The 22,526-nt window shown below is 44.9% G+C and overlaps 1 protein-coding gene across 1 annotated transcript in view; it reads right to left on the bottom strand.

The window, feature by feature from the left end:
* Window positions 1-22,526, bottom strand: part of greb1 (growth regulating estrogen receptor binding 1) — a 207,486-nt gene that overhangs the window by 143,867 nt on the left and 41,093 nt on the right. Inside the window, exon 2 of the mRNA XM_055635321.1 lies at window positions 2,797-2,866. Within this exon, the coding sequence (XP_055491296.1) occupies window positions 2,797-2,841 (45 nt within the window). The 5' untranslated portion in view covers window positions 2,842-2,866. The remainder of the gene's footprint in view (window positions 1-2,796; window positions 2,867-22,526) is intronic.

The following is a 22,526-nucleotide window of genomic DNA, read 5'->3' as shown; positions in this document are numbered from 1 at the left end:
CATTTTTCGAGGATATTAAGATCGGGTGGTGCTGTGCGTCGGCTGCCTCGCCAGCAGCGGGTTCGTTAATTCAACTTTTTTTGTTTTTTTAGTATGTCCAAATGTATGTTTTTGTGTCTCTCGGTATGTCTTATGTGGGGGGTGGTGGGGGGGAATAGGGGAAAACCGTTTTCAGTCACCTACCTCAACGGAGATGCAACTTTTTTCCTTGTTGCTTCTTCGCATCCCTCAAGATTCAAGATTCAAGATTCAATTTAATTGTCATTTGGACCCCTTGAGGTCCAAACGAAATGCCGTTTCTGCAGCCATACATTACAAACAAATAGACCCCAGACACAACATAATTTACATAAACATCCATCACATCGCTGTGATGGAAGGCCAAAACAACTTATCTCTCCGCTGCACTCTCCCCCCCCGATGTCAGAGTCAAAGTCAAAGCCCCCGGCTGGCAATGGCGATTGTCCCGCGGCCATTAAAGCCACGCCGGGTGGTGCGAGGTTGCACACCGGGTTCTTGATGTTAGAGTCCCCGGCGTGCGCTCGCAGAGTCCCGCGGCCATTCTAAGCCGCGCGGGGCGGTGATGTCAGGCCCCGCTCCAGGAGCTCTTCGACCCCGCAACTCGGGCGGGAGAAGTCGCCGTTGCGGGAGCCCTGAAAAGCGGTCTCCCTCCAGGGACCCGCGGGCTACCGACGCCGCCGTCCGCCAGACCCGCAGTTGCAGCCTCCGAATCTCCGGAGGTCGGGCCGCAGCAGCAGCAGCGCTCCACCACCGCTCCACCCGCTCTGGACTCGGCCAGCTCCGCGACGGTGAGGTGAGTCGTCGGCACCAGAGTCCCCGGTCTTCTCCTGTTGGAGGCCGCTCCTCGTTGCAGCCCCAACGACAACGGAGACCCGACAAAGAAAAGGTCGGGTCTCCCGTGCAGGGAGAGATTTAAAAGTTTCCCCCTCCCTCCCACCCCACCCCCACCCCCCCACACACACACCACAACAAAAAATAACAAAAACTACATAGAAACATAGACAAAAAATAATAAAAACGCAGATGGGCTGCAGAGGCCGCTGCTGACGAGAGTCGCGCCGCCTACCGGACTCGCGCCGCCAACCTCGCGACCTATCAACTGGTTTGGTGCTGCCTATCTCGGAGTCGGGCCCAGAGCTTCAGCAGAGGGCGCAGCGTGGACTTTCGATCGCGGAGCGGGGCGATCCCTTGCCGGGGATCACCAGAGAACAGCTCCGATCACTGGTCTGCTGCCTATAACATCCTGAAGACTCAGTCTGTGGCGCTTCTAGCAGCAGTCATGGAGCAGACTTTACCATCGCGGAGCAAGCCGATCCCTTGCTGGGATATCGCCGGAGAAGTGCTCCGACTACTGGCCCATGGTCTATAACATCGTGAAGCCGCGGTCTCCGGTACGGAAGTGGAGCTAGCTGGCGCATGCCTCTACTCTAATGTACGTCCTTTTATCCAGAGGCTGCATCCCCTGGGCCTCGAATTCCCCACTACTGGATGGGCCTTGAATCCTGCACTACTGGAAACATCCTCTTCATATCCACTCCATTTAGGCCTTTCATTGTCCAGTAGGTATCAATGCGATCCCCCTCATCCTTCGAAAACTCCAAGGAGTACAAGCCCAGAGCCATCAAATGCTCCTCATATATTAACCCAATCATTCCCTAGATCAGAGGCCTGACTTAAGGTAAGATGTAAGAAATTTAGTGCAGGGTTTTCAGAGGAATTTTTTTCCAATCAGAGGGTGATTGAAATATGACACTGAATAAGGGGATGGTGTAGGCAGATACTCATCAATATTGAAGACTTAGATGAGCACTTCAATTGCCATTGTGATGATGACTGGAGACACAAGGAACTGCAGAGCTGGTTCACAAAAAAAATCCGTAAAGTGTTAAGAGTAACTCAGCGGGTGAGGCAACATCTTCAGTCTGAAGAAAAGTTCCAACCCGAAATGTCGCCCAGCCATATCCTCCTAAGATGCTGCCTTACCCGCTGAGTTAATCCAGCACTATGTGTTTTTGGTTTGGTGACAAAGGCTACTGACAAAGAACTAGAACATTGGATCATCATATTTGATCACTGGCATGGGGAGAATAGGCCAACAAGCCCACTTTCACACTCTAGAACCCTATGATTTAACAGAATAAAATAGATTCAGGAAACCTTTATCAAAAACTGATAAAAATTCAAATAGGCCAAATACTGATGTGTCAAATACAGGCAAATATTCTTAATAAATACCTTGAATTCGACTAATTGATTAATACTGTTGTTGATTGAGTAGTTCCTTTCAAACCAAACGTTTAAATAAGAGGCTGAGTGATTACTTTCAGAGGGCATGAATCATTCAGGGGATCAAAAGAGAATGATTATTAATAACCTTGAAACATAACCTTTCTAAGGATCAACACTCCCTGTTAATGAGCCCTGATTTTTGCAGCCCGTGTTGGCAAAACTGCACCTTTTCACTTGAAAAGGCATCCACCTTCCATGGAAATTTCAGGCCTTTCTTCATCATGGGCGCCACTGTACAGTTGGCTAACTTTCCAACATCCAAAAATTGTTCCCATCCCAAATTATATTCCAAAAATTAGGTGAATTATTTATTTTTCTGCTCTGTTTGGCTGGTAGAGCTCAAGTACTCAATGTACAAAAATATGAACACAAATGATATATTTTTAACATGTTATCTTTTTCAAATTGAAATAAATGAGCTGCAAACCAAACAGAAATGCCATTAGGTAATACACGGAGTAAAATTGAATTAAAAATATTATTCACCTTGTACTCCTCATTGTTTGAAGATAAGATCTGCGTTACACACATACAGATTTTGCATTCTATTGCATATCTGAAAAAGAGAGTGAGAGAAAAGAAATTAAGGTTTCCCCAAAATTCTCCGATATACTGGGATCATAATTATTTAAAGATTCAAGTCTACTAATATCGTGATATTATTTACAGTATTTTTACTTCATCCATTTGAAACATGTACTCTAGGTAAACATTTTAACTTCAAATACAAGTTCCAAATTCTGAAAGAGGTTTCCATTGTTAATTTTTGTAGGTTAAATAATCCACTTTACTGAGACCAATGCAGGAAGATTGTACAATGTACACAACTAAAATTCCAATAGAAATGTCATCATGTAAAATTCCTTGTTAGGGCACAAGAATGTAAACTATCCTTATCTAACAAAATCCAAAATAAAATCTAATGAAAAGACCGTCTGAACTCCAAATTATAGAATACCTACTCAACATAATTTATCCTAAAAATAAACACCAGGTTTCACCTCGAGATCAAATGTTCATTTTTTAAAAACTGATAACAACCACAACATTATTTTTTTGACCGGTTGCAGGAAATGGTGTTGGGTAGACTGATGGATAAATCCCAAGGGCCTGATGGTCTGCATCCCAGGGTACTTAAGGAAGTGGCTCTAGAAATCATGGATGAATGAGTGATCATTTTTCAATCTTCTATATATTCAGGATCAGTTCCAGTGGATTGGAGGGTAGCTAATGTAATCCCACTTTTTAAGAAAGGCGGGAGAGAGAAAACAGGGAATTATAGACCAGTTAGCCTGGCATCATTAGTGGGGAAGATGCTGGCGTCAATTATAAAAGATGAAATAGTGGCACATTTAGATAGCAGTAACAGGATCGGTCCGAGTCAGCAGGGATTTACAAAGGGGAAATCATGCTTGACTAATCTTCCGGAATATTTTGAGGATGGAACAAGGAAAATGGACAAGGGAGAGCCAGTGGATGTAGTGTAAATGGACTTTCAGAAAATATTTGATAAGGTCCCACATAGGAGATTAGTGGGCGAAGTTAGGGCACATGGTATTGGGGGTAGGGTACTGCCATGGATAGAAAATTGGTTGGCAGACAGAAAACAAAGAGTAGGGATTAACGGGTCACTTTCAGAATAGCAGGCAGTGACTAGTGGGGTACCGCAAGGCTTGGTGCTGGGACCACAGCTATTTACAATATACATCAATGATTTAGATGAAGGGATTCAAAGAAACATCAGCAGATTTGCAGATGACACAAAACTGGGTGGCAATGTGAACTGTGAGGAGGATGCTATGAGGATGCAGGGTGACTTGAACAGGTTAGGTGAGTGGGCAGATGCATGTCAGATGCAGTTTAATGTGGATAAATGTGAGGAAGGCAGATTATTATCTGAATGGTGTCGTTGGGAAAAGTACAAAGAGATCTGGGGGTCCTTGTTCATCAGTCACTGAAAGTAAGCACACAGGTCCAGCAGGCAGTGAAGTAAGCTAATGGCATGTTGGGCTTCAAAACTAGAGGAATTGAGTACAGGAGCAAAGAGGTCCTTCTGCAGTTGTACAGGGCCCTAGTGAGACCACACCTGGAGTATTGTGTGCAATTTTGGTCTCCAAATTTGAGGAAGGACATTCTTGCTATTGAGGGAGTGCAGCGTACGTTCACCAGGTTAATTCCCGGGATGGCGGGACTGTCTAGTTCCTTGAAAGTGGTATTACAGGTAGATAGTGTGGTAAAGAAGGCTTTTGGTACACTGGCCATCAGTCAGAGTATTCAGAGTTGAAGTTGGGACTTTATGTTACAGTTGTGCAAAATGTTGGTAAGGCGACACCTGACGTACTGTGTTCCGTTTTGGTCACCTGCTATAGGAAGGATGTCTTTATGCTGGAAAGAGTATAGAGAAGATTTACCCGGATGTTGCCAGGGCTTGAGGGGCTGAGCTATAGGGAGAGGTTGGGCAGGTTAGACCTTTCTTCCTTGGAGCGCAGGAGGCTCAGGGGTGATATTATAAGGGTTTATAAAATTATAAAGGCTGAATGCACAGTCTTTTACCCAAGGTAGGGGAATGATAAACCATAGGACATATGGATAGGGTGAAGTAGTTCAACCCATCATATTTTCTATCTTCAACAAATGAGATATTACACATCTGCCAAATGATTATAAAACCAGATAAATTCTCATTGCACTGTACATATTAATGTCAAAAAGGTCCACAGGACTTTAAGGAGAATGGTCAAAACCACCTTCCAAGTAAAATTCTGTAAGGGCTATTCAGTAATGCAACTATTGTATTATTACCTCCATCATAAAAACAGAAATAAACACAAATATGTTTCTGCATACAAAATCAAAACATGCTTCTACGTGATTTCAATAATTCTTCACCTGAGTTTCTGCCACAATCGCCATACTTGGTTGACAGATAAACGACCCGAATTTTTGCTCCAGATCACTATTCAATAAATCCTGCAAGAAAATATGCGTTTTGGAAGTTGGACATAGAACGTTTAGGCTCATGGATGAGGACTGGCCATCTGGATGAAATACCAAAGGTTGCCTGGCGTCAGTGAAACTTAAACCTAACTTGCATCACAATTTACAAAGCAGCTGAGAAATGTTGAAGTGCAAAGATGTTTGAAAAACAAGTATGAGTTACTTTATGAGCCCTTTTCTATTTAACAAAATTAAAGTATTTTGTAATTTGCTTTGTTTTGTTTAACAGACTTTAATTCCTGTGAATTAGACCACGTTTTATGTCAGAAATTTGACAGTCTATTTCTGTTTGGTTACAGCCAAATCTAAACTATCATAACACTCGCAAAAACTAAAAGTTGGTATTTTCACTCGTTCTTCTGGTAAAGATACTCCATTACATAATTCGAAAAAATGTAATACATTTTTGGAAATCAAGTCATCAACTTTTTCCAAGTTGTCTGGAATATTTCAGCAATGCAATCCGACACTCGGTCCCCATACAGAATGTATTCTTACTAAATTCCAATTATGCATAAATTATGTATAAAGAATAATATTGTGCCCTTGACATTCTCATTTCATCTATTTTTTCTCCACAAACTAATTGGTCTTCCTTTTTAGTCTGATATTTAATGCTGTTGACCAGGTCAAACTTCATGAATTTTCTAGCTCAGATTTAGTGTTCGGTAAATTTGCAGTACAAACATCAATGATATAAATGTAACCAAAAATAAATTCTGGCACATCAAGAAATTTTACAAGTCACATACTTTTCAAAAGCAATTACCAACAATCAAGCACAATGTAAGGTTAAAACAACCATACTGCTCCACGCTGAGTGACAAGTTCTAATGAAAGAGTGACATCTAAAACAAGGGTGGTGATAAGGGGCTTTCCCACCTGGCCCATTCCAACACCATTCCATTCCAGATACAGAGGCTGAAGCAGGAAAGGAAAACTTTTCTTTCAGTTTTCAAACCAGACAACAGCCCAGTTTCAATTTCTCAAATCCATATTCAGGAAGAAGTGGGGGGGGGGGGGGTTAGAGGCAGGTGAAGAGCAGTAGGCAAATCGATGCTTGTGAACTTAACTTTTATTCCGTTTTATTTTGAACTCCTCCTTTCTGGTTTTGTCAGGCCTCCAGAATCCCAGGAATTAAACAGGAAGCAAGACAGATCCTTGCACGTTCCTGTTGCTCTGAAGGTGCGCCGGAGGGTCATAGATAGGGTGAATGCACAGAGTCTTTTTCCGAAGTAAGGAGAATAAATAACTAGAAGGCATACATTTAAAGGTGAGAGGGAAAAGATTTAATAGGTTGAAGGGCAACTTTCTCGACACAGAGTATGGTGGGTGTATGAAACCAGCTGCCAGAGGAAGTAGTTGAGACAGGTAGAATAACAATATTTAAAAAGGCATTTGGATAGGGACATGGACAGGACAGGTTTAGAGGGATAGGGACAATAACAGGCAAACCGGGCTAACTCGGAGAGGGCATCTTGGTCGGCACGGATAAGTTGGCCCAGAGGGCCTATTTTCAGGTTGCATGACTCTAAAACTCATATTGGAAACCCAAAAATTCTCACATAACCACATCAAGGCTGCGTGCTCAGCCCCCTGCTGTACTCACTCTATACCCATGACTGCGTAGCCAATCACAGTGCGAACTCCATCATCAAGTTCGCTGACGACACCACTGTTGTGGGGCGTATCACTGATGGGGATGAGTCAGAGTATAGAAGAGAGATCGAGCAACTGTCCATATGGTGCCAGCGCAATAACCTGGCCCTCAACACCAGCAAAACCAAGGAACTGATTGTGGGCTTTGGAAAGAGTAGGAGGGGGACCCACAGCCCCATTTATATCAACGGGTCGATGGTTGAAAGGGTCAAGAGCTTCAAATTCCTGGGCGTGCACATCTCTGAAGATCTTTCCTGGTCCGAGAACACTAATGCAATTATCAAGAAAGCTCATCAGCGCCTCTACTTCCTGAGAAGATTACGGAGAGTCGGTTTGTCAAGGAAGACTCTCTCTAACTTCTACAGGTGCACAGTAGAGAGCATGCTGACCGGTTGCATCGTGGCTTGGTTCGGCAATTTGAGCACCCTGGAGAGGAAAAGACTACAAAAAGTAGTAAACACTGCCCAGTCCATCATCGGCTCTGACCTTCCTTCCATCGAGGGGATTTATCGCAGTCGCTGCCTCAAAAAGGCTGGCAGTATCATCAAAGACCCACACCATCCTGGCCACACACTCATCTCCCTGCTACCTTCAGGTAGAAGGTACAGGAGCCTGAAGACTGCAACAACCAGGTTCAGGAATAGCTACTTCCCCACAGCCATCAGGCTATTAAACCTGGCTCGGACAAAACTCTGATTATTAATTACCCATTTTCTGTTACTTGCACTTTATCAGTTTATTTATTCATGTGTGTATATATTTATATCATGGTATATGGACACACTTATCTGTTTTGTAGTAAATTCTCAGTGTTGAAGCAAAGCAAGAATGTCATTGTCCTATACAGGGACACATGACAATAAACTCATTTGAACTTGAACTTGATCACCCTTCTCTCTAAAAAATACTGCAGTTGCTGGAAATAAAAATGTACGTGTTTCGTTTTGGAAAAAAACAGATCAGATAGCAACTCAGGCAAGAAAATGTTTAATTCCAGATAGCCTGTCCTTTGGAATATTAGGATCAATCTCTCCATGACTTGTTGGCAAAACTAAGATTAGTTTTGACCTGCTGATAATGATTTAGTCCGATCAGCTGAGAAGGTTATTGGCTGCAACCTTCCCTCTATTGACAAACTGTACACTGCAAGGGCCAGGAAGCAAGTGGGTAAGGTCATTTCAGACCCCTCTCGCCCTGGCCACAAACTCTTTGAATCACTTGCCTCTGGCACCTCAGAACTGTCAAAGCTGCCACAGCCTGACATAAAAACAGCTTTTATCCACACGAATAGTAGCTCTACACAATAACCAAAAATCTGTAGCCTCCTTTTGCTCTGGTATTTTACTTAATTCACATATTTAATCAATAATGTTTCATTATTAATGTTTAATGTTTTATGTGTCATTCCTAACTGTAACTGTATGTCATGTTGTCACTCGCGGTCGGAGCACCACGGCAAATTCCTTGTAAGTGAATACTTGGCCATTAAATTTATTCAAACTTCAAACTTTAAAAAAATTCAAACTCAAACATGTATATAGCATGTTCCCAATGAAAGCTGTGATACAAACCTGATGGTAATGGCGGCACCGTGGTGCAGTGGTAGAGCTGTTGCCTCACAGCACTGGTTCGATCTGGATTACGGGTGCTGTTTGTAAGGTGTTTGTACGTTCTCCCTGTGACTGCATGGGTTTTCTCCGGGCGCTCCGGTTTCCTCCCACACTCTAAAGACGTGCACGTTTGTAGGTTAATTAGCTTCGGTAAAATTGTGAATTGTGTGTAGGATAGTGCTGGTGTACGGGGTGATCGCTGGTCGGCAGGGACTCGCAGAGACCAGTTTCTGCGCTGTATCTCTTAGCTAAATTAAACCATAGTTGTGGCAAAGCCATGTTTCGACTGCCTGGGGTATTTTGGACAGACCTTACTATTCCCTATATTTAAGAACGAATTGCAGATGCTGGAAAATCAAAGGTAGACAAAAAATGCTGTAGAAACTCAGCGGGCGAGGCAGCATCTATGGAGATAGGGAATAGGCGAAGTTTCGGGTCGAGATCCTTCTTCGGGACAAAAAATGCTGGAGAAACTCAGCGAGAAGGGTCTCAACCCAGAAACGTCGCCTATTCCTTCTCTCCATCGATGCTGCCTCACCCGTTGAGTTTCTCCAGCATTTTTTGACTACCTTACTATTCAATATTGCAGGTGTCAAGTTTTATTGGGGTCTGCTGAATGTTGTACAATCATATCATAATGAAGGGACAGCTCCTGTTACCAGCTGAACAGGGGTGAAGTTGTAGCAAAAGAGTCTAAGTAAACGATGGTGCTGAAAAAGCCTCCTCTATCTAGACTGTCTATGAATATGCTGGGGTAACTCAGTGGGTCTGGCATTATCTCTGGAGAGAAGGAATAGGTGACATTTCAGGTAGGAATCCTTCTTCTGACTGTCTATGAATAATTCACCTTAACCTGATGCGATAATCACAATCACTCCCCATTCACAACCGCACAGTTTACTTTCCCTAGAGTATAGATTAGCCTATCAGAGAATGTTTGCTTAAAAACTATGAACTAAATATTCCATCCTAATTTATAAATGAACATATTCTACACATATAAAATGCAACTAATCACCCTTGTGTTTTTCGGTTGTGACTGCTTGCCGTATGACTTTGCCTGTCCTCGCAGTGTTACCGAGTTGGTGCAGCATGCTGGTGGAAGACCATTCATTCTCAGTGCTCCACAGAAGGTCCTGGAGGATGACCAAGAAAGTCTTAGAAACATAGAAACATAGAAATTAGGTGCAGGAGTAGGCCATTCGGCCCTTCGAGCCTGCACCGCCATTCAATATGATCATGGCTGATCATCCAACTCAGTATCCCGTACCTGCCTTTTCTCCATACCCTCTGATCCCCTTGGCCACAAGGGCCACATCTAACTCCCTCTTAAATATAGCCAATGAACTGGCCTCAACTACCCTCTGTGGCAGAGAGTTCCAGAGATTCACCACTCTCTGTGTGAAAAAAGTTCTCCTCATCTCGGTTTTAAAGGATTTCCCCCTTATCCTTAAGCTGTGACCCCTTGTCCTGGACTTCCCCAACATCGGAAACAATCTTCCTGCATCTAGCCTGTCCAACCCCTTAAGAATTTTGTAAGTTTCTATAAGATCCCCTCTCAATCTCCTAAACTCTAGAGAGTATAAACCAAGTCTATCCAGTCTTTCTTCATAAGACAGTCCTGACATCCCAGGAATCAGTCTGGTGAACCTTCTCTGCACTCCCTCTATGGCAATAATGTCCTTCCTCAGATTTGGAGACCAAAACTGCACGCAATACTCCAGGTGTGGTCTCACCAAGACCCTATACAACTGCAGTAGAACCTCCCTGCTCCTATACTCAAATCCTCTTGCTATGAAAGCCAACATGCCATTCGCTTTCTTTACTGCCTGCTGCACCTGCATGCCTACCTTCAATGACTGGTGTACCATGACACCCAGGTCTCGCTGCATCTCCCCCTTTCCCAATCGGCCACCGTTTAGATAATAATCTGCTTTCCCGTTTTTGCCACCAAAATGGATAACCTCACATTTATCCACATTAAACTGCATCTGCCAAACATTTGCCCACTCACCCAGCCTATCCAAGTCACCTTGCAGTCTCCTAGCAGCCTCCTCACACCTAACACTGCCCCCCAGCTTAGTGTCATCCGCAGAAGAAACTGGTAATCTGTGTTGTGGACTGCACGATCTTGGCATTAACAGGAATGTTCACTGGCTGGTGGTGCTGACAAGAGTTTCATAAGTGTGGCTGGGTAAGAGGCTGGGGGAATCGGCAGACTCATGCCCCATGGAGGCTTTTGAATGGCATCTTAGTTTTTGCAGTAATCTGCTGTGAGTACTGACTGCATATTGTTGAGATACAGTCGAGCTTCTTCATAACCTTATCCACAACCAGTGATGGAAATGGGTTTAGGAACTAGAACTAGTTTGGTCCGTGAGGCTGAGGTTGGGAAGGAAGGAAGGGATTTGTTTTTAATGTGAGGTCATACCCATGTAAGAGTACAAGACTGCATAACTTGTTTATTGTGTATTTGTAATACAGTTTATTGTGTATTATATGTCATAGTTGCTCTCTTGCACCTCTCTCTCTCTCTGTTGGTTGCAGCCATCGTCTGCTTCAGTGAGGGAAGCAGGTCGGTGATTGGTCACAATGCCCCTCAGAGACTGTGTCTGATTGGCCGCCGAGTGACCAGTGCATTATGTGATTGGACACAATGCCCTTGGAGACAGCGGATGATTGGTCGGGAGGAGACCAATTTGTTGATTGGATGGGAATTTTAAGGGAAGCTGGTTAGTGATTGGTCACAATGCCCCTCGGAGACTGCGTCTGATTGGCCGCCGAGTGACCAGTGCATTATGTGATTGGACACAATGCCCTTGGAGACAGCGGATGATTGGTCGGGAGGAGACCGATTTGTTGATTGGACGAGAATTTTAAGGGAAGCTGGTCAGTGATTGGGTGCAACCCCCATTAGAGACAGCGGTTGATTTGCCGCCAAATAATCGGGCACAAAAAGTTGACAAATAGGAAAACAATAAAATCGGAATTCCTATTTAAATCGGAAGAATATCATGCCTGATCGGCAGCAAAGATACTAGTATCCGCTCTAGTATCTTTGATCTGCAGTTCCTTCCTATTGAAGAAGAACCCTGGACCGAAACAACTCCTAATCCATTCCCTCCACAGATGCTGCCTAGCCCGCTGAGTTCCTCCAGCACTGTGTTTTTTATTCAACTCTGAAATTGAAGAAAGGCATAAAGCTGGAGTAACTCAGCAGGACAGGCAGCGACTGGAGAGAAAACCCTTCTTCAGACTGAACTGAACTTGCGTCAGTGAGGCGCACGCTGCGGGCCATCAATCCAAGGAAGGCTACTGGACCTGACGGCGTCTCTGGACGCGTGTTGAAGGACTGCGCAGATCAGCTGGCTGGAGTCTGTACGAGGATTTTTAACCAGTCTCTGGCCCAGTCCACTGTTCCACCCTGTCTGAAGTCCTCCACCATAGTCCCCTAGCCCAAAAAAAACCAACATCTCCAGCCTCAACGACTACCGGCCAGTCGCACTCACACCAGTGGTGATGAAGTGTTTTGAAAAACTGGTCCGGGGTCATATCACATCACTCCTGCCCCAAAGCTTTGACCCCCACCAGTTTGCGTACAGAGCAAATAAATCTACAGAGGACGCTGTAGCCACAGCCCTCCATGCTGCACTGTCCCACCTGGAGCAGTGGAGGAGCTACGTGCGGATGCTCTTTGTGGATTACAGCTCTGCTTTTAATACCACAAACTGGTGGACAAACTGGGGGACTTGGGACTTCCACACTCCACCTGCATGTGGATAAATAGCTTCCTGTCGGGTCGCAGCCAGATAGTCAGAGTGGGCCATCACACATCCATGGCCCTCAGCCTCAATATCGGCTCTCCACAGGGCTGCGTGCTGAGCCCCCTGCTCTACACCATCTACACACATGACTGCACCCCCGCCCACCACAGCACACCATTGTCAAATTTGCGGATGACACTACAGTGGTGGGACTCATCTCCGGGGGGGGCGAGTACGCCTACCGGGATGAGGTGGAGCAGCTGACAGTGTGGTGTGACGAAAATAACCTGCTCCTCAACACCTTAAAGACAAAGGAAATAATAATAGACTTAAGGAAGAATAAAACGGACATGGTACCATTGATTATCAGAGGGGACTGTGTGGAGAGGGTGGCGGATTTCCGCTTCCTGGGAATCCATATTGAGGAGGACCTGACGTGGAGCGTGAACACCACTGCGTTGCTGAAAAAGGTCCAGCAGAGACTGCACTACCTGAGGGTGCTCAGGAAGAATAACATCAATCAGAGACTGCTGCTGTCCTTTTATCGGTGCTCCATTGAGAGCATCCTAACATACTGTGTATGCGTATGGTACACCAGCTGCACAGCGGCTCAGAGGAAAGCGCTCCAGAGGGCCATTGACAACGCCCAGAGGATTGTCGGCTGCCCTCTCCTTACCTTGGAGGACTTACACAGTTCCCGCTGCATCAAAAAATCCCAGAGTATTATAAAGGACATTTCCCACTCCGGACACTCCTTGTTTGAACTGTTGCCGTCAGGCAGACGGTACAGATCTAGGACAAGGACGAACAGACTTAAAAACAGTTTTTACCCCACTGCTATAAAGGCACTAAATGTAGCTGCCAAGGAACGCAGGGGCGATACAGACTAAGGGACTGTGGTACACTGTGAAATCGACAGAAGGATGTAGGGTTGGGTGTTTATGCGTGCTATTTTCACGATATTTATTTTAGTTGTTTATCTTTTAATATTTTACCTTGTATGCATCGTTAGCTTTTAGAAATGTTTGAATGGTGCACTGACTGGCTGACATTTTAAAATTTCGTTGTACATGGTTCATGTTACAATGACAATAAAGAAACTATTCTATTCTATTCTACTTGTGATTATCTGAAGAAGGGTCTCGACGCGAAACACCACCCATTCCCCAGAGCCGCAGCCCGTCCCACTGAGCCACCCAAACCCCCCCCGTGTCCACCTTCAACTCCAGAGCCAAAAAAGTGGTGGAGGAACTCAGCGGGCCAGGCAGCACACGCAGAGGGAACGGACCAGGAGCCGCCACGGCCAGGGCATCCCCCCCCCCCCTCCCCCAAGTCAAGTCGTCAAGTCAAGTCAAGTTTATTTGTCACATACACATACGAGATGTGCAGTGAAATGAAAGTGGCAATGCTCGCGGAACAACAAAACAACCAAACAAATTATAAACACAATCATAACACACATATTATTTTACATAATAAATAATAGAAGGAAAAACGTTCTGTACAGTTAGTCCCTGGTGAGAAAGGCGTTTACAGTCCGAATTGCCTCTGGGAAGAAACTCCTTCTCAACCTCTCCGTTCTCACTGCGTGGCAACGGAGGCGTTTGCCTGACCGTAGCGGCTGGAACAGTCCGTTGCAGGGGTGGAAGAGGTCTCTCATGATTTTGTTTGCTCTGGAGTTGCACCTCCTGTTGTATAGTTCCTGCAGGGGGGTGAGTGAAGTTCCCATAGTGCGTTCGGCCGAACGCACGACTCTCTGCAGAGCCTTCTTGTCCTTGGCAGAGCAATTCCCGAACCAGATGGTAATGTTCCCGGACAAGATGCTTTCCACCGCCGCTGCGTAGAAGCACTGGAGGATCCTCGGAGACACTCTGAATTTCCTCAATTGCCTGAGGTGGTAAAGGCGCTGCCTTGCCTTACTCACCAGTGCTGAGGTGTGTGATGACCATGTCATATCCTCAGAGATGTGGACTCCCAGATATTTAAAACAGTTCACCCTATCCACAGGATCCCCATTTATACTCAATGGAGTGTACGTCCTCGGATGATGTGCCCTCCTAAAGTCCATGATCAGCTCCTTCGTTTTTTTGATGTTCAAGAGGAGGCTGTTCTCCTGGCACCAGAGTGCTAGATCAGCCACCTCCTCCCGGTAGGCCCTCTCATCATTGTCTGAGATCAGGCCCACCACCACAGTGTCATCAGCAAACTTAATTATTGAATTGGAGCTGAACCTAGCCACACAGTCATGTGTGTACAGGGAGTACAATAGGGGGCTGAGGACGCAACCCTGGGGCGATCCTGTGCTCAGGGTGAGGGACTTCGATGTATTCCCTCCCATCTTGACTACCTGGGGCCTGGCGGTGAGAAAGTCCAGGACCCAGGCACACAGGGAGGTGTTGAGCCCCAATTCCAGTAGCTTCCCGGCCAGTCTGGTGGGGACTATCGTGTTGAAGGCTGAACTGTAGTCTATGAACAGCATCCTCACGTAGCCCCCCTTCTGGCTGTCCAGATGGGAGAGAGCGGTGTGCAAGACCTGGGAGACCGCATCGTCCGTGGACCTGTTCGGACGGTATGCAAACTGCAACGGGTCCAAGTTCCGAGGGAGGAAGGCGCAGATGTGATTCTTCACCAGCCTCTCAAAGCATTTCATGACTACCGAGGTAAGGGCCACCGGACGGTAGTCATTCAGGCAGGCTGGGGAGGCATTTTTTGGTACCGGTACAATGATGGATTTTTTGAAGCAGGCAGGGACCACGGACTTGTCCAGGGAGAGGTTGAATAATGTAGTGAGCACTGGAGCTAGCTGCGTAGCACAGGACTTGAGTACTCGCCCCGAGATGCCATCGGGGCCTGCAGCTTTTCTTGTGTTCACCCGTGTCAGTGCCCTCCTCACGTCGTGCTCGGACAGCGAGAATGTGTGCATATTCCTCCCTTCAGCTTCGGTAGCCAGCCCGCTGTCGGTATTGACGATAGTCGGCAGACCTGGAGTGGTGTTGCCCCTCTCGAAACGAGCGTAGAAGGAGTTCAGGTCGTCAGCTAGGGAGGTGCCGGCACATGCGGATGAGGGAGCGGTGCTTCGGTAGTTGGTTACAATCCGTAGCCCCTGCCACAGGCTTCTGGTGTCCTGCTGCTCCATCTGTAACTCCATCTTGTCCCTGTACCTTCTCTTTGCGTCCTTCACCGCCCTTCGCATTCGGTAGGACTCTGCCTTGTAGACGTCCATGTTTCCTGATGCCAAGCCCGAGTTGTAGGCAACGGTGCGAGCATTCAAGGCCACACGAACAGACCTGTCTACACAGGGTTTTTGGTTCGGGAAGGTGCTTACCCTTACCGTGGGGATGATGTTGTCGGTTATTGTTGCGATGAAGTCCATGACTGCTTCCGCGAACTCACTGACGTCACTGGAACTTGCTTCGAACATATTCCAGTCGACATCACTCAGTGCATCTTGCAGCATGGCCTCTGACTGGTCGGACCACCGCTTTACGTCCCTCGTCTCTACCGCTTCCCGAACTATCAACAGGAAGGAACCGAAGATGCAGCCGTCCCCGCAAAACGCCTAATGATTCCGGCAATGCCAAGACAAGAGGGAGTGGGAGAGAGGGGGGAGGGGGGAGTGGGGAGAGGGAGAGGGTGAGGGAGAATAATAAAATAACATGGGTGAATGACTTTACCTGCACACCAGGATGAAAGCCCGTGCTCGTGGTCCAGAGCCTTCAATGACAGTGAGTTTTAAGAAATTCTCCCGTGCATTTTATTCAAAGGAACGCAGAGTCATTAATACTTGGTCAAAACACAATTAAATTTACTGAGAAATGAGGATCGATGTATTGATGACACATTGACACTACTGGCTGCTAACAAGTGCTAACAGTGGTAGTTAACAAATCGTTTTCGTCTCATGGCCGGTGCAGTGGTGACTCGTAACGGTTATCCATGGTCGTTTTTAAAAAAAACATGTACAGGGTATAACAACTCTGACTCCCTTCCAGTACAGAAATTGGACATAAACTGGAAACTGAAAAGTAGGGGAACACCGTCCCCCTGCGTACCACCCCCCACCCTCCCCTCCTGCGTACCACCCCCCAGCCAGAAAAAAAAACCCAGCAATTCATTCATAGAAACATAGAAATTAGGTGCAGGAGTAGGCCATTCGGCCCTTCGAACCTTCAGCGCACAACACCCATATTTGCCCTTCAGAAAGCCCCCCCCCCCCCCACTGGCTACCAATATTGGAATTGGTGGAGAGGTGGAATATTGCGCTGTGGGACCAGCCCTCCCGTGGGATGCTGGGACCCGTTGGGTCCCACTTAGTCTAGTATATATATTATATATATATAAAAGTCTCATTTTGACCACTTCCTGTTACATAGAAACATAGAAATTAGGTGGAGTAGGCCATTCGGCCCTTCGAGCCTGCACCGCCATTCAATATGATCATGGCTGATCATCCAACTCAGTATCCCGTACCTGCCTTCTCTCCATACCCCCTGATCCCCTTAGCCACAAGGGCCACATCTAACTCCCTCTTAAATATAGCCAATGAACTGGCCTCAACTACCCTCTGTGGCAGAGAGTTCCAGAGATTCACCACTCTCTGTGTGAAAAAAGTTCTTCTCATCTCGGTTTTAAAGGATTTCCCCCTTATCCTTAAGCTGTGACCCCTTGTCCTGGACTTCCCTAACATCGGGAACAATCTTCCTGCATCTAGCCTGTCCAACCCCTTAAGAATTTTGTAAGTTTCTATAAGATCCCCTCTCAATCTCCTAAATTCTAGAGAGTATAAACCAAGTCTATCCAGTCTTTCTTCATAAGACAGTCCTGACATCCCAGGAATCAGTCTGGTGAACCGTCTCTGCACTCCCTCTATGGCAATAATGTCCTTCCTCAGATTTGGAGACCAAAACTGTACGCAATACTCCAGGTGTGGTCTCACCAAGAGCCTGTACAACTGCAGTAGAACCTCCATGCTCCTATACTCAAATCCTTTTGCAATGAAAGCTAACATACCATTCGCTTTCTTTACTACCTGCTGCACCTGCCTGCCTACCTTCAATGACTGGTGTACCATGACACCCAGGTCTCGCTGCATCTCCCCCTTTTCCAATTGGCCACCATTTAGATAATAGTCTGCTTTCCCGTTTTTGCCACCAAAATGGATAACCTCACATTTATTCACATTATACTGCATCTGCCAAACATTTGCCCACTCACCCAGCCTATCCAAGTCACCTTGCAGTCTCCTAGCATCCTCCTCACAGCTAACACTGCCCCCCAGCTTAGTGTCATCCGCAAACTTGGAGGTATTGCCTTCAATTCCCTCATCTAGATCATTAATATATATTGTAAATAGCTGGGGTCCCAGCACTGAGCCTTGCGGTACCCCACTAGTCACTGCCTGCCATTGTGAAAAGGACCCGTTTACTCCTACTCTTTGCTTCCTGTTTGCCAGCCAGTTCTCTATCCACATCAATACTGAACCCCCAATGCCTTGTGCTTGCTGACTGCAGATATCATTGAAATGAATAGCAAGCAGAAAGTGGTGTACCATGTGTACTGCAATCAACGAGTGCAGGTTAACAATATAATGCAATTTCCTGGCCTGTTTGTGAGAGCTATCAAATTTAGTCCTGGTCTGCTTATGATAAAATATGTTCCAAAATGTCATGGTCAATGCAAATCAACTTCTAATCCTTAAATGAATGGATACTGGAACCAAACAGAAACAAAGAAACACAGAAAATAGGTGCAGGAGTAGACCATTCGGCCCTGAGCCAGCACCACCATTCAATATGATTATGGCTGATCATACAAAATCAGTACCCCATTCCGGCTTTTTCCCCATATCTCTTGATTCCTTTAACCCTAAGCGCCAAACCTAACTCTCTCTTGAAAACATCCAGTGAATTGGCTTCCACTGCCTTCTGTGGCAGAGAATTCCACAGATTCACAACTCTCTGGGTGAAAACGTTTTTCCTCATCTCAGTCCTAAATGGCCTACTGCTTATTCTTAAACTGTGACCCCTGGTTCTGGACTCCCCCAGTATCGGGAACCTTTTTCCTGCATCTACCCTTTCCAATCCTCTAAGAATTTTATATGTTTCTGTACGATCCCCTCTCATCATTCTAAATTCCAGCGAATACAAGCCCAGTCTACCCATTCTTTCATCATACATCAGTCCCGCCATCCCGGGAATTAAGCTGGTGAACCTACGCTGCACTCCCCCAATAGCAATAATGTTCTTCCTCAAATTTGGAGACCAAAATTGCACACAATACTCCAGGAGCGGCCTCACCAGGGCCCTGTGCAACTGCAGTAGGACCTCCTTGCTCCTAAACTCAAATCCTTTCGCAATGAAATAGATCTTTAGTCTGCCAAGAAAAGAGTTTAGGATTAATTGGATGAATTACGTGGACAGGTAGCCATGGCACCGGGGATTGGAATTCATCCCAGTCAGTCCCAAATAACCTTCTAATCAAATGCTTTAGTAGATAAGCAGTCTAGTTGGACAAACAACAGGAAGATTACTTGTACAGGTTAGCTGGATAAATTTCAGCGGTACCTCCAGGCAACTAAGGACTTACAAACCATGTTTATGTCAGCCTGTGAGGAAATATTATGCAATAGAATTGCTCAAATGATAACTTCTGTGTGCAGAACTTATGTTAAGTTGCAAGAGAAGGACTTGGAGCTGAGGTTTTCAGAAATTCATAGCCCACGACCGGCGGCCCTGTCAACAACAACACTACCTCTCCCGCATGCTCACCCTATCGGTCGCCTAAAGTGCCCCCAGCTGCTCGCTCCCTTCTGGGTTCACCGCCTCCCTCCCCCACTAACTTTTCTTGTGCGGAGGGAGAGGGGTTGGTCCGTACGCGTTCGGGTCGTATTAGTAGACCGCCTGACAGGTACGGCGAGTATGTTTAAGTTTGCGCGTCTTACATGTGCTTAACTATATTCGCTCTTTACGGGGAAGGATGTAGATTGGTTATTGCATGTGAACCAATCATAGTAGAGTAACATCATTAACCCCACCTTACTGTATGCTTTATACTAACACCCACTTCCTACATTGGGTAGTCTTGGAAGCGGTGATGATGAACTAGCAGCTAACAACCTGCTGTACCGCTATACTATGTGTTACGATTAAAGATGACTTTAAACTCCAGGCTGTGTAACGTAATCATTTACAGAAACAAATGTACTTACTTTCATAATCCAAAATGTCATAGTTTCCAGAGTGGTTCCCACAGATTGAAGGATAGCAAACATAACACATTATGTTTCATGCCTTTTTTGATGATTTCCCCAAGATAATGCCTTTTTCACGATCAAGTGCCTAAATCAGCCTTTTTTGCCGTTTTTCTAAAAGGTTGTGCTATTTTCTCTAGTTGTACCGTGATTACAATGCCGTTTTCTATGTTAACACATTAATATTAATGTTATTATTAACGTGTTAACATAGTTTAAATTACAAGAAAATTTCCACCACCAGTGCGAAACCAGGGGTGCCACCATCAGTCGTTCATTCATTCGTGCCGCTGCCCACTGGTTCAGTCTTCTCCAAAATCTACTTATTGCTTCCAATTTTGCAAAGTTCCCACTTCCCTTGAGAAACGTGACGAAACATTAGTGAATAACTTGCAGGTTTACAACAAAGTAACTGACGATATTCGTTAAGTTCCTGGCGATGTAGATAAAGACATACAAGGAAAATGTGAGTGATTTTAGCTAACAAAGATCGTGAAGAAATACAAAACATAGCTAAAGTTCTCAAAGGTAGTTGTAATGCACAAGATATCAACATGAATATAGAGTCTGTAGCTTGTTTCGGGTATGCACCAGTGACCTCAGCTGAGGTAGAAAGAAGTTTTTTACAACTGAAACATATTCTGTCTGACAGACGGCATAGTTTAACACCATTTAATTTGGAAAAAATGCTAGTAATTGTGTGCAACCAGGCAACTTTGGTCATTTAATGTAGTATACCTTTATATTATAATTTTTAACCATATTTTGGTGGTGGAAATACATGCCTTTTTATGCTTTTTTTTGTCAATAAATGCCTTTTTCGTGCCTTTTTTGTAATTTTATTATGCCTTTTTGTCTGCCTATTTCAGAGATTTTTAGTGCGTAAACATCCTGGCTCTACTTATGATGATGGAGAGAGAAGAATGGGAAAAGCAGCTAGTTAGTCCAACAGAACTAATAGGGACAATCCTGGAATCTCTTTTTTGAAGTGGCAACAGGTCACTGAAAAATAATGAAAATCTGTTGGATATGTTAAGGTTGTAATTAGCAGAATAATGGTACACCGGTTGATGTTGTGCATTTGGACTTTGAAATGCTTTTAATAAAAAGTTGCATACAAGAGATTATCAAACAAAATTAAGCACACAGTATTTCATATAATCTATTGCCGGATTGGTTAACACAGTTAAAAGAAAGGGACCATTTACACGTTAGGAAACTTTGAAAAGTGGATTGTTTCAGTGATCTATGCATTTGTGACTTGAATGAGGGATCAAAAGTTATACGAGCAAGTTTGTTAATGATAATCAATGAGGTTGGAGTGTGGGCTCCAAGAACGATGCACAGATGCTTCAGGGGGTATTGGCTGATCAGTGAGTGGGTAAGCACATATCAAATGCAATATAACGTAGAAAAATGTGAGGTCATCCACTGCAGTAGAAAAATAACAGAATATGCTTTTTTTTTTTAATGGTGAGATATTGAAACATGTTGGTGCTCAAAAACAGCCAGATGTCCTAGTGCACATAAAGCTCTATGTTCTCTAGCAAACAACTAGAAAGGCACATGGTAGGCTCAGTTAAAAAAATATATATATATTTGAGCACATGTCCACCACTGATTTTCCCACACCCTAGTTTCCAGCCCCTTGTTGGATTGTCCATTTTATCAGACTAATAGAGGTCACAGTGTAAGGGGACAGAAATACAGGCCCGCAAAGTCAATCCCTACGGTCCTTCCTTTAATTTACTGGAGCTATCTCCAGCCCTCCCTTTTTAGTCTGAAGAAGGATTCCGAACCCAAACATTCTCCGGAGATGCTGCCTGACCCATTGAATTATTCCATCACTGTGTGTCCTTTTCTGTAAACTAGAATCTGTAGTTCCTACCTCCTTTAAATGACACTCACTTTAACTTGGTATGTTTTGATTCCCACACTCCCTTTGAATTCACTGGAAAATCTATCACACTTCTGTGTAGCATCCAAAAAGAAAATGTATTAGGAAAGTCCAGGTGGGTCACAGGAGATTGAGGAGGGAGGGGAAGAAAGGGGGTGGTGTGTGGGATTTGTCGTCACCTAACATTGGAGAATTCAATGTTCATACCATTGCATTACAAACTACCCAAGCTGACTATGAGGTACTGGTTAGTATGGGAATGGGAGGAGGTGTTCTCCTTTTCTCATTCCCATACCAACAACCCCCATTACCATACTGACCTTGTTCCTGGGCCTCCTCCATTGCCAGAGTGACGCCACACACAATCTGGATGAACAACATCTCATAATCCACATAAACCAATAGGAACACTACAAAGCAACCCCCTTCCCATCTCATCCACTCTTTCTTCCCCTCCCCCCACTCTCCCCCCTGTGCCCCAGCTGGACACACCTATTTCTTCCCTCCTCTTCCACCTACATTCCTTCCTTTTGCTTCACAATTTGTAACTCTTCAATCCTTTTGTCTCGCACCTTTTGTCCCTCTCACTTACAATCAGTCTGAAGAAGAGTCCTGACTGAAAATGTCCCCAGTCTTTGTTTTCCGGAGATGCTGCCTAACCTGCTGAGTTATTCGACCAATGTATGTTTTTAAATAAATATGTATGGAGTTTTCGATGCCAATTGATAAAGGGATGACTGAAAAACGTGGTCACTGAGTTAGGGAAAATGTTGGATTAAGGATAGAAGATGATGAAACAACAACTTTATTTTTCAGGTACGGGTTGTTTGAGCATTATTAATGATGCAAACACCATAAGTTCATACTCAGAAATGCAATTGGAAAAAGATTTATGACCCCACAGATAATTGCATCCACCTAAACAAAGTGTTGAACGGAACCATCAGCAAAGTAGTTCAATTCCAACAATCTGCTCAAACTGAACTTAAAGTTAAAAAAAAAACTGGCACGTTCACAGGTCCAGATAATTATTTTTTAAG

The sequence above is a fragment of the Leucoraja erinacea genome, chromosome 5 (genome assembly GCF_028641065.1).
Source record: "Leucoraja erinacea ecotype New England chromosome 5, Leri_hhj_1, whole genome shotgun sequence".
Taxonomy (NCBI): Eukaryota; Metazoa; Chordata; class Chondrichthyes; order Rajiformes; family Rajidae; genus Leucoraja; species Leucoraja erinaceus.
Note: the sequence above shows the minus strand (reverse complement) of the source record. Positions and strands in the feature narration are given on the sequence as shown.